The sequence below is a fragment of the Eufriesea mexicana genome, unplaced genomic scaffold (assembly GCF_001483705.2).
Source record: "Eufriesea mexicana isolate 0111107269 unplaced genomic scaffold, ASM148370v2 scaffold1369, whole genome shotgun sequence".
NCBI lineage: Eukaryota > Metazoa > Arthropoda > Insecta > Hymenoptera > Apidae > Eufriesea > Eufriesea mexicana.
In genome coordinates, this window is record NW_016909479.1 from 220,916 (window position 1) to 234,597 (window position 13,682).

The following is a 13,682-nucleotide window of genomic DNA, read 5'->3' on the forward strand; positions in this document are numbered from 1 at the left end:
GAAGCACGAAGTGCTTTTACGATAGCACTACATTGGCAATACCCATAACTGGAAAGATGAGTGGTAAAGTAAGGAAAAGAGATGAGTGTATTATACAAAGTAGGGGAAGCTCTAAAGTTACAAATGAGATTCAAGAAAGTTCATAAATGTTTTATTAATCCTATGCACTCCTAGAATTTTTTGCTTCGATTGATCAGTGACTCCAAGCAGATTTCTGCATTGGAAAACATTTTGAAATTAAAAATTTCGTTTAAAAAAGCAAAAATTATAAACATCTATGAATTTCCTTCTATTGACGAAAATAGGATTAAATAATAAATTGTGGGTTAATAATATCTCCGTAGTGGCGCTAGTGTAGTGCAAAGTACAGAAGAAATAAAAGTTTACATCTCAGATAGGAGAGGGGTTATGAAGGGCTTTCCGATTCTCCAAACATCAAATTACACGCGTTATTAGCAAACTTTCTGGCGCAGTGGAACAACAGTGGGTCAATGTACAACTTTAATCCGTTACTGCGAATTAAACAGGAGCATCAACTTGTCCGAAAGTTCTCGTAAACCGAATAGCCTTTCCCCCAGGTTGCAAGCTGCTCTTAATTTCGCTCGAACATTCGATCGTACCGCGAAAGCTCGTCTACCTGCAAACAACGAGTCACCCTGTGAATTCGTAATATCGAGTACAGCTTCCCGCGAATTTCTCCTTAGATACACACACGCCACTGATCCCTATCTATAGCCCGTCCAAACACACGAGATACCAACGTTTACTTTAACACCTGCGTGATCAATCGGGAGCGGGATAGTTTGAAATTTTGAGCAAATCGATTTTTCGTCTTAACCCCTTCACCTATAATATCGTCTGAGGCTCGTGGTAAGCGGATCGGGCCAAACTCGAGTTTCACGTGTGAGAAACGTGTGCTGTGCATTCGAGAAAAGAAGGCACAGCATGTTTTGTACGCTAGCACTACCTTGATCGCAACAGTGATTACTATTGGTCGAACACGGGGATGAAGATCATCGGTCACTGTCGTCAGCCGGTATTAGTACTACCTGCGATCATGACAGTGTCAGCGAAGTTAGTCAGTCGTACGGATGTAAACACGCTGTGCCTTCTTTTCTCAAACGCACAGTAGATGGGGTCTTTTTTTCTTATTTAACATCTTCGTCTATAATATTGTGTGAGACTCCTCGTAAAGTAATCGGGCCAAAGTCGAGTATCACGTGTGAGAAGCGTGGTAAGGGCATCGGGCCAAACTGGAGTGTCACGGGTGAGAAACGTGGTAAGGAAATCGGGCCAAACTCGAGTATCACGGGTGAGAAACGTGTAGATAGGATCCAATGTAAACAACACGGACCAGGCTCATGGTCCGTTTTCGTCGATGTCTTTCTCAGTTGCGTGTTATTCTGCCGCGTTAGGACGAAATGGCTCGACGTGTGACTGATTTTCCTGTTAACCGTGTCACGTCCCATCGGAATTTCAACAGTTCTCGAACGAGAGTTTGGTTAGTGATATTTATTTTACATCCTTACAATTTTTTCACTGCCCTAAGAAAAATTTAGGCTGGGTGATAGAGTGGGCCGTGACCAATAGTAGAGGAATCGGTTTGAAGGTTTTCGTTGGACACAGAGAAAACACCTGCGCATTTATTTTGTCGAGAAAACTAGTAATTCGCTTAGCTAGATAAATGATAATTTAGATGTGCTTCTGCAACGTTTAACGATTATTTTCATTAATCAGGGTCGTGGTTAATTTTCAACGATATCTTTCTGCCTTTGTTACGTGTTACTCTATTGTTGTTAATTATGGCACGTGTTGTTGGAACCTAAATCGTAGGACAAGGATTTAAATAGTTGTCTTAATGGTAATATACGAAAGATTCCTGCCTTTAAAACAAACTATTTTTCATCAGAAACGTTGTAGGATTAACATTATACATGACTAGTTTTGGTTTCCTTTGAGTGAATTGATTCAAAGTTAAAACAAAATATTTGTAATACTGTTTAGCGTTTAGCTCCGGAAAAAGTTTATTCAGTATCATTGCAAACACGAAAATTGCTGTTTATATTGCTACTAATATTTTCAATAAAGGCTTTTCCAGTGTCTCGTGAAATATGGACACTGTGAATTTAATCATGAGACCAATAACTGCTGCACTATGCATCACACTCGGCAAAAAAATAATTGAAATACCTAATAGACCGTTTGAAAAACTCATCCAGTCTATCAGTCGTGCAATAGACTAAAGTCGAAGTTACCATGTCCTATCTCACTCGGTCTCGCTATGGCCTGATAATTTTCGTCATCTTTCGACCAATAGCGGTCACTGGCCTGTGATCCAGGGAATCTCAGGAAAATTAGACAGCCCTGAGGATATAAACTCTATGCCGTCTCTTCTCGAACGCATAATAATACTTCGTCTCGTCGAACGGACTATAGCAATTTCCATCAAGGAATTCTCTCGACGACAGCGCCATCTTCCCGCCGCGACTGTCCCCTTTTGTACCGCCATCACCGACTGTCTGTCACGAGCTGTTCGCTGGGTATTAAAGAACGAAACGAAATAAGAGGAAGAGGAATGACGGTGTGCTGAGTTTTATTCCAGTGAAATAGAGGTAAGGCGAAATTCCGCGAGAAATGTCGCAGCGTGGTATCATGTTAGGTTATGTTTGGGGTAGCAAAGTGGGTTGTACATCTTCTCACATGCGAAGGTATTCGAACATTTACTACTTTTAACAAGTGAAACATGCACGTTAAATTGCAGGGTTTGAAACAGTTTGGTGTACACAGAATGTCCGGCTTCAATTGGTAATGCGAATTACTCGTGAAGTACTTACTCGATACATGTGCCGATGATTACGAAAGTGGCCTAAGTCCCGTAGATTCCGTTTCGAAATATCTGAAGCTTCGCTATTGGCGAAATCAAACAATTACATTTCACGTAACTACGATTGTGTATGTGTTTCGTACGATATACGTTATATGAGCCAAATGCAAATACATTACTCGCTGCGGTAATTTGCGGTAGCAATTTTTACGTCAATGGGTTTTACTTGATTGCAAAAAGCAAATTAATTTCGTCAAGTACGCTCACGAATATGTATCGTTTCCGATATAGTCGAGTCTTGAAAAAGTAATTTTTTAGGATTTCACAGGCTTTCTGAGTGACCTCCACTTATGCAATACGAAAAAAGAAATATGAATGAAATAAAAAATTCGTTATCTTAAAAATTGCATAATTTTGTAATACGTAATTGTAGTACATGATTTTAGATAAATTTATTAGTTTTGGGGTAATTTTAGAAAATGTAATTTGGAAAATGTCGCATTTAAAATTTAGAGGATTCGAAGGTGAATTAATGAATTTTTCATCGTCGTGAGTAAGAGATTTTAAGATTGTAAAACGTATTCTAGTTCGCAATAAAATGTCAAATTCTATTTCTGATTTACTCAGCTTTCGTGTAGCCTCGTTTCTTTCGTTAAAATCGTACATTTTTAGCACAAGAGCGTACCTTACATCGTATGGTCATATATCTGTGCATATATATTTATGCTCGTATATTACTCAATGAATTTTCAGACTACATTTTTAAATTATATTCTTATAATATCGACTGTCAAAAATAATTTTCTCTTTTTATTATTTGGATGTACATTTCTCACTTAATAGTAGAACTACCAGTAATACCTTTAATAATAAACCTACTTCCTGTATAGATAAATTTAGATATAACATAATATAATATAAATGGTAATAATTAAATTCATATATCTGTTAACAAATGAAATTTGTGTGTTGAATTCGAAATTTTGGAAATAATATTATACGTGAAGTAAAGTACAAGTCTTGAAAATTTGTGGATTAAGTCACCAAAAAATTTTGGAATAAATGTGGAATTTGTGAGACATTGAATGTGAACTTATACATTTACGAGGTCATCGATATTATAATTAACATTAAAGATAGTTCAACAAAGTATTACTGTAAATTAATAGTTAAATAATTGATGTCTTCGAAGAGTTTGATAAATTTAGTAAAAAATTCACGTATTATTATTATTTAGTATATATTTGATTAATTATTTATTAAGAAGGGATTTACAACATCGTAATTAATACTAAATATGGTTCGTATAAATATGTATATGAACTAATACTTAAATAATTCGCGTTTTCGAGGATTTTTGTGAATTTATCGATAAAAGAAGATCGATATTAAGAAAGTTCTGATATTATAAAATTTTTATATTAAATTATATTAAACTAAAATTTTTATATTAAAAATTCTAAAAATGTGATATTACAAAAATTCTGCATTTGTCTTCGAATTTTTTCATAATCTTTTCCATATATTTTCAACACTTGTATCTTACCTTGGATGCAGTATCATTTTCGAAATTTAATCTTAATGTGTATACTTCGTTCGTCGATAGTTTGAGACACGTATTTGAATATATATATACCGGGTGGTTCACGCAATTTACACTCCTCTATAACTTCCAGAGCATAAATCGCACTTTTACACGAAAGTTGCAATGGTTTGGAAGGGTACATGGTATAGTGAATATCTTTTATATTATTATAAAATAATATTTCTATTATAGTTGAAGACGTTTCGAAAATCAAAAAATCGAATTCGTTATTTTATATTATATATTTTACTATATATTCATTATACACTTTATTGTATATTTTATTATATTTTTACCAAGTGCAGTATTTTCTGTTTCAAAATATGAAAAAACTTCACTTTGTCCTATAGTTTATACCTAAACAATTTAATAAATTATACGGTACACCTCTATGAATTAAACAACTTTTGTGTAAATCATTTTCGTTTACTTCGGAAGTCATAGAAGTATGCAAATTGTGTGGTGCACCCTGTAAAATAGCATTTCTATACGAATAAAAAGCAACGTTAATTTTGTCAAAATTAATCTACGTTTCCAGTAACTATAGAAACACGGGTCTAAAATCAATCATTTTGACTGGTTTGGTACAGTCTCTCACAAAAATATTCAGACACCGATCACCAAATATTCAGTATTCTTCATTTTATCTAAACATATCAAGAACATAACGAATGTACCATTCTATAGAACAATATAAATTTTCTTCTATAAAAATATTATATTATTAATATTACAACTTTCTCGTAATCCGGGCAATAAAAATCGGGATTTCTTCGGGATTTTTTTCTAAGAAAACCATGATACATGTTAATACACAGTTTTCGCATTCAGATTTATTCATACTTAAAGAATACTTCCAATTTTTTTTCAACGAAATTATTGAAAATTGTGGATATAATATAACTATAAGTAAATTATATGTTTAGAAACAGGCCCAAATGGCAGACACGATTCTGGGCCATGCAATTATCCGAAACGAAAAAACTAAAAAGCATCTTAATTAGTATACATACAGCTATAGCCTGAATTACTAAAGCAGCGAAATTTCGAAAATCAAAGAAATGGCAACATTCTGAAATTCGAATATCGATTTTCCCTGTGCTTGTCGTCCTTTGGGTGGTGAACAAAAATAGAAAGAAACTTCAGATTTTGAAATCCATAGTGTACATGATAAAAGCACATCCTTTGAAGATCTCCTCCAAATTTCGGGTTAATAGGTCAACTAAAACTCGAGATATCCCATGAGCTAGTTCGAAAAATCCAATTTCGAGAAAAACACGTTCGAAGTTTTCGTTCCCCATTGTACAACCCCAATACTCCAAACTTTAAACACCTATAACTTCTCTAATTTCACGAATTTTTACAACTTCTTTTACACACACATTTTCTAAATCGTATACTTTGAGAAAACGTTTAAAAAAGAAATCGATATTTTTAACCCGAATTATAAAAATACCCGGGTTAACTTAGTCACGTATTTAAAATCGTCAAAGCACCTTTTGAGCTTCAGATTCACTCGGGATTCGGGAATAGCAGGCGAATCTGCAGAAATACATGTACTCGTGTGTCTTCAAACCTGACGTCACGTATCCTACAAGACTCTTAGCGAAACCCGAGAAGAATCCTATTTTTACCAAAACTCGACGATCGGACGTCAATTAAACATCAGCAGATAATTCGGTCCGACCTCGGGGTCGGATCAAATTAAGTTTCATTCTAGCACCAGTCCTCTGTCAGCCCAGGTCCGAACCATTCAAGTCGCCCCTTTCCTTCCGTTTTAAAAGTTCGTCGAGACGTCGTATTATGCACGGACTGCCGGTTATTCCCGTCGAATCTGGCCGGGATTTAAGAATGCACCGAGCTGAATCAATAAATGGCCCAGTTGATAAGACGTCCGTCGTTGGAGGATGCTATATAAACCGGGGAAACCATCGCCGCTTCCGGCAGCGCCGAAATAAACGAAACCCGTCGAGATCTCGCACGTCTTCTCGCGATACTTTGATCATTGAACCCTATCGTAGTGAAAACTAAATAGTAAAGTAAACTCTACATCCTAAGGATGTGGGAGCGATCCTTTTCCCTGCGTTTTGTCTTTTGTCTTCCATTTTCTGGAGACGTCTTGTGACCTGCGTGGCTTAAACAGGCCAGTTCTAACCGTTCGCCTATTTAATGAAGATCTATACAGTTTTTCCACCGTTTCCACTGACTACTATTCCTTTGCGTTATAACCCCTTAACAGTCCCCTTCAGGACCTCTCTGTTTCCGTCGATCTGCTCGCGAGTTTTTCGTCCAATTCATTTTTTCCCACTTTCGCATCCCGTTTCATTACCCAGAGGGATTTCTTGCGGGGGAACAAAATTCCGGGCTGACGGGACACGGGTTCGAGATTGGATGACGATTATAAACACCAATGGCAGGCACGTATATCTGCCAGATCGTTCGCAAACACGGATCCGCGTACCCGTTGTAAATACTGCGATTTAAACAACGCGCCGCTACCACCGTGTTTGCTATCCCTTATCGATGATTAACAGGCACGTGGTGTGGTTTGAAAAAGGCTGCTGGCTGGACCGAGTGAGAAGGGAAGAAGAATTTTTGCGATACTCTGCCGGATTTTGTAATTCGGTCTTGCGAGGTTAAAGGGATATTCTAGTCTAGAAACTTCGAAAAATGAATTCCTTTTTATTTAATTTTCTGAAAATGTATGACTTTAAAAATATTTCTAACAGTGCATTTTGTTGAGTATGATAAATTAATGGAGTTATTAGCGTTTGTTTATTACGTGTAACGAATTTCCCGATACTTTCCCGAATTTTGTAATTTAGTCTGGCGAGATTATTAATTCCTTATTTCATTTTCTGAAAGTATATGTTTTCGAAAATATTTTTACCAGTGGATTATTAGATTTGGAAAATTAACGAAATTGTTAACGTTTGCTCATTTCGTGCGACGAATTTTTCCGATACTTTTCCGAATTTTGTAATTTAGTCTCGCGAGGTTAAATACTATTGTAGTATGGAAACTTCAAAAAATCTTTTTTTTTTTATTCCATTTCCTGATGTATCTATAAAAATATTTTTACCAGTGAATTTTGTTGGATTTGGAAAATTAATGAAGTTATTAGCGGTTGTTCATTGTGTACGACGAATTTTTCTGAATTTTGTAATTTGGTCTTGCGAGGTTACCAATTCCTTTTTATTTCATTTTCTGAAAGTATATGTCTTTGAAAATATTTCTACCAGTGGATATTATTGGATTTGGAAAATTAATGAAGTTATTAACGTTTGTTCATTGCACACGCCACTTACTCATATTCGTATGAAATACTTTAAATGAATTTTCCTCTATACCATATTTTTCCAAATGGTTGCCATGATATTTCAAGTTCTAGTTGACCCATCGCAATCAAATTTGGAGTATATCTTCAGCACACGTATCTCTATCATTCGTACAAAAATTTTAAACATATAATGCTTTTAACTATTTTTTTCTTTTTTTTTTTGGTACGCTAATGTTGAAAGAAGCCAAACAGCTATTTGGTGAACTGTATGAACAGAAATCCATCTAAAAAAGTGACCAATTTTTAATTGCAAGGATTTAAAAAACTGTCGAGTAGTATAATAGTGCATAATAGTGCAATAATATATAGTATAATAATAGTATAATTGTAGTATAATAATAATAATAGTATAATCGTGTATTTTCATAAACAGGAGAACGAAATTTACTAATGTGCAAAATTTGAACTAAATTGGTGACCAGAAGATCTTGTACTCTCCTTTTTAGTCAACTCTCTCACCACTACTGCCTTCTAAACTCATTGCCTTCCACGTACTTTTCTCACACCCTATATACCCTTACGCATTCATTCTTTTTCGTTCTAATTCTTAACCTCCCTCATTTTCCCACGTAATTCTTAACCTCGTTCTTAACCTCATTCATTTTCTCACGTTCGACCAAAATTCGTCAATCATTTTCCCTGCTATAAATAGTCCTCTTCTACTCTATTCTCCTGCTCACGGTCATTTTCATACTTCGCCATGCACTCATATTCACATACTCATTAACATAAGCTATAAATTTATATATATATATACACATTTACTTAACATCTGTAATCATCCAAAGATTATTCAAGTCAAATCTCAAAAAATTTTAAACTGCGAACCTCAAACATGAAAACTTCTGAAATTAAAGGATCACAGAGTTTGGAAGTCTAAAAATTTGAATTTAAATTTATGTTACAACATATTCCTATTCCAAAGTCTGTTCCACAAATGAATTAATTATCACAGCCGGAGGTTGACGAATATTTCGCTCTAATTGTGTCAAAGTGTACAGTGGAAGCATATTCGCGAATGCATTTGGCACAAAGAAAGCGTTAACCTTCATCCTTAATTAATTCCGTGTTCGGAACATCTGCGCCCCTGTTACAGCCTCAGTAGCCTAGCTATCGAACTGTCTTAAAGAATTCCATGCCCGTCAGATCCGCTCGGATTCCGTTCGAATTAAATGAATTTCGTTTGCCTGTCTGTAGAAAGCGTGGATTATGAAAACCAGACTCGCGACGTGAAAGGACCAAGCGAACGCGAAATTTCCGCGCGAATACGGATTCCCAAAGAGGCTCCCGTGGTTTCCGGTCGAAGGGGCGAAAGTTAGGAACGAGCCGCCATTGTCTGTTAACGTGGCATTCACGGGGACGAACGTTCAATTTCCAACGGTTCGAGCCGCAATTTTCCCTAGGCCAGAGCCAGTAGTGGGACGATAACCGTAACGCTAGATGTGTCCTAGGGCAAGAAGCCTAGTCGCCTCCTGTGGGCCACTGACGCTTCGTTTATCCTCTAAAGGCTCTATATTGAAGGGAAGTCTATTATATCGGAATCATTTCTGTCTAATAGACAGCTGACAATGTCTCGTCGCAATCATCGTGATACTGATTCCTTATACCTTATGTTGCGACAGCAGTGACGAAGGCTAGACGTGACTTACCGTGCTTCTAGCGGATTAACCACTTGCGCTGGCAAGAAATTCGCAGACGTGTGCCAGAACGGTCCAGTGTTTCTGTCACAATTGTTAACGACGTGTGTACCACGTCGTTGGCGATTCTGCGACAAAAGCATTGCGACGTGCGTGGCACGTCTTTCCAGCGCAAGTGATTAACCCTTTTGTTACTATAGAACAATAAAGCGACGATATAGCGTACGATATAGCGACTATAGTCGTTCTCTATAAAATGCCACTGACATACTGCGGTCGATTATAGTCGCTCTCCGTAAAATACCACTGACATACCGCGGGTATGTTGTTTTGCTACTATAGTTGTTTTGCTTAAGATGCCGCGTAGACAAAGGTATATTTCGTTATTTTCTTGAATTTGTTTACCTTTATTTGGATTTAGTATTTTTTAACAGATTTTATCCCACTCTTTAAAATAATCGGCAGCCGCTACCGATCTTCCTAGAGCACCGTACACATTTCTGCCGCGGTGGTTCGTTCAGCGGAAAAATATAATTTACACAAAGGCACAGACTATGGACAACCCCATAACCTAAGACCAGACCCAACCCAGATTGTATCTACGCGTGACTGACACACCGAAGCGACAAAGAGACATCTACTCATAATTCATGATACTGACGACCAAAACAATACCGAAAGGAAATCTTGACAGTTCCTTGACAGTTTCCCACTCCTCAACTAAAGGTCCTTCCGAAACACCCATGTCCAATGAAGAAACTCTATCTTTCCTCCACCAACAGCCACTCTTAATCAATCGAAACAAACGCGAGGAGAAATGAAACGGAACACGACGAGACAAGAGAGACATAAATTAGAACTCACTCGGAACACATAGGAAGACTTAAATCGGAAGTCGAAGACACCACATCAGACGTAAATCAGAAGTCAAAGGCAACACACCAGAAATCCTATAGATGCAAAACAAACTCAGACAGGACTCACTCAAGACGCATACACGTCACATTCAAAATCGCAACTACCAGTGTAATAAAGTGTATACAAAATAAAACTGCTCTTTATCGCACACCCAAGTGCTCAGTATCTCGATGAGTAAGACTTACTGAGAGAAGGCATCCATCACGATAAACCTCGACTGCCTTCGTGCAACAGTTAAAAACAATGTTTAAGGGCTATATGTAGGATACCAAAAACAGGATTTATTTTGCCTTCAGCTTACAAAAATAACGTGTATGTGTTTCTTCTTTTATCGAAGGAATATCGGGTCTGCGCGAACGGTTTGAGACACCCGAAACGGACAGAATAAAATGAACAGAATGAAACGAACACTGAACGCGGAAACTGATTAAACGCAAGAAAATAATACTAAAATAACGTAACTATAACATAACACTGTCGCTGTGAGTCTTCTTCCTCCTTTTTAAGCCGATTTAATTGATCACATTGACACATGATGAACTGACAACTGACAATGAGAGCCTCTATATTCCAATGTAGTTTGCTATATCTGAATCATTTCAAAGTCTGATGGACACCTGACAATATCTCGTCGCAATTATCGTGATATTTATTCCTGTACTGATATCTCAAAATGTATATGTGTTTGGGTCTTCTTCTTGCTTTGGGATCCTTTGTCTCAGTGAGTCATTTACCTCCTTTTTAGTTCGGTTAATTGATCAGATTGACACACGATGAACTGGCAACTGATAGGCTCTATATTCCAGGACATCCTATTGTATTAGAATCATTTCAGTGTCTGATTGACACCTGACAATGCCTCGTCGCAATCATCGTGATATTCATTCCTTGTACCTTAAGATATATCTATTTGAATCTTCTTTCTTTGTAGTCCTTTATCCCTACGATTCTTTTCTTTCTTCTTCTAATCCGCCCAATCGACCAGATTGGTGTACGATGAACTGGCAGCTGGTGGGGATAACCGGCAACCCGTTTGCATTATTAGAGACCGACTGGTAGTTCCTGTTATTACAGGAATTAGGCGGATGTGGGTTGCCGACCCAGTGGTATCTGGATTAGGTCTAGGTTAGAGTGAGGTGAGGTCCGGGTGAAGTTGGGTAATGCTCCCTTTCGGTCCCCTTTCTGCGTTCTAATAGCACGACGCGAAGATTGGTTTTTCCCATTCGCGGAACGACGAATTTCAAAGCGGTGGTGTTTTTCCTACCCGATAGGAATCCATTTCACGTGGAGCGGCCGTTTTCAACGAACAAGTGGCGCGGCCGGAATGAAAACTGATAAACTGCGGCATGGCCGGTGGTTAATAGCAACGCGATATCGTGTCAGGGAGAGACGAGGGTCGAATCTATGGGATCGTGTTTGGAACGGGGCTGATACATGATGACGAGCTCGAGAACGCATTTCAGCGGACACGTTTAACGTTGGCATAACGCTGCTGTGCACCGTGTGTTGCAGAGAACGAGCACGAACCTATGGGGCGAGTGGATGGGAGTGATGCACGGTGACGAGGTGGAGTACGTGTTCGGGCATCCGCTGAACTCATCCCTGGAGTACAGCGTGGAGGAACGACGCCTATCCTTGAAGATGATAGAACACTTCTCCAAGTTCGCCAATATGGGGTAAGCTATCTCTTAACCACCGTAACGGTTAAAGTCCTTGCCTAGGGTGGCTTGTCTAGGGACTTTTTCCAAAGCTCAGCGAGGAACTGTATGAAATACCACGCGAAATTCCTTGAAAAATAGCACGCCTCTACCCTGGCAGTGTTTCTCGCTGAAAAATTCATGGAAATTTACTAGCCTGTCGCTCTTTCCTCCCCTAACTTCCCGCAACGTCGTCGAAATTCCCCGAAACGACTCAGACCGCCTGTCCTCTGAAAAAGCTCCCGACGACATCGAGCCTATAGCCCATAGACGGGAGTCAATTTTCCTCTTAACGAAATGAAATTATCGATCCGCCTCTTGTTTACACTGTACGCGTTTCCGTTGACCCAGCACACGATTTTACGAGGTAGCATTACCCGCGCAGAGTCCAGCGATCTTCGCTATTCGGCTCTATTAGGTCTACAGGCCCCCGAGTTCCCATCGAAGTGATCATGGCGAAAGAAAGACAAGCGTTCCCAGCGACCTCTCTATAAATAAATTAAACCCCATTTCACGGGGATGGTCCGCTTAATGGGATAAGAATCGAACGATATTTCATCCCTCTAGGATCAGCCGCTCGTAAATCAACGTCTCGCAGGTGAGGCAGGGCGAATTTATCGGGATTTAAGATCATCGAAACGTTCGTACCGAATGAGAATCGACGATTCCCGATTCTCGCTGGACGAATTATCCTGCAGCGAGCAACGTTCACACCCTCGCGATTAGACATTCGAATATTGTACGAAATATTCCAATTCTAAAATAAAGATAAATAGAAATGAAAAATTAATATCTGAAGGAAGAAAAAATAATTGAAAACTGAGAAAGAAGAAATAATTAACACCTAAAGACAAAGGAAAAATTATTATGTTGTTTAACACGTTGACTGCCGTGGGGGTCACCGGTGGGCGACACTCGGCTTGGCTACAGCGCCGTGGGGGCCACGAAAAATAGATTAATCACGATTATGCAACTCACCTTATCTGCTGTAAATAATATTTTAACATAATATACCTCGCATAGTAAAAAATTCATGCTGACGCTATGGGAAAACCACGTAAAATGCGCGCGGCAGTCAACGTGTTAAGGGGTGGAGTGTCCAACCTCACTTCGTACCCCCCACCCCCCTTGTTCACGACGAAAATTTAAATGTTACACTACCGAGACCGAACAGATAATTGACTCGAATTTCACGAGACAATTTCCACAGTGACACTAAGAAACAGCGTTTGCCTAATTCTCGTGTACGTATAGCTATGGATAGCACAGCGAGGAAGGAGGTTTGACAGGAGTACAATACTGGAGAATTAAAACTGTACAAAATGTGCTTTATTAGGGTTTTGGTTCGGATATACACTTAATGACAAAAGTTATGAAGCAATCTAATCATTTGGGAATTTCGGTATATATAATGCATTATATTATATATGCTGCTAGTGGACTATCAGTACGGCTACTTAGTAAGCCCTGTCTTAGACTGAGATACTATTGGAATGTTGGAAAATTGCATATACAGAAAACGTAATTATATTATATTTATTATTATTATTATTTTAATTATATTTAATTATATTTTTCAATTATTATTCTATTCATTATACTATATTTATAGCAATTATATTATATTATATTATAATATTACTTTATAATTATAAATATGCTATATAATAGCATTATATAC

The 13,682-nt window shown here is 38.0% G+C and overlaps 1 protein-coding gene across 1 annotated transcript in view; it reads left to right on the forward strand.

Annotated features, from left to right (window-relative positions):
* The window catches only part of AChE-2 (acetylcholinesterase 2), a 224,186-nt gene that overhangs the window by 196,872 nt on the left and 13,632 nt on the right, over window positions 1-13,682 (forward strand). Inside the window, exon 4 of the mRNA XM_017900772.1 lies at window positions 11,817-11,980. Coding sequence (XP_017756261.1) covers window positions 11,817-11,980 — 164 coding nt within the window. The remainder of the gene's footprint in view (window positions 1-11,816; window positions 11,981-13,682) is intronic.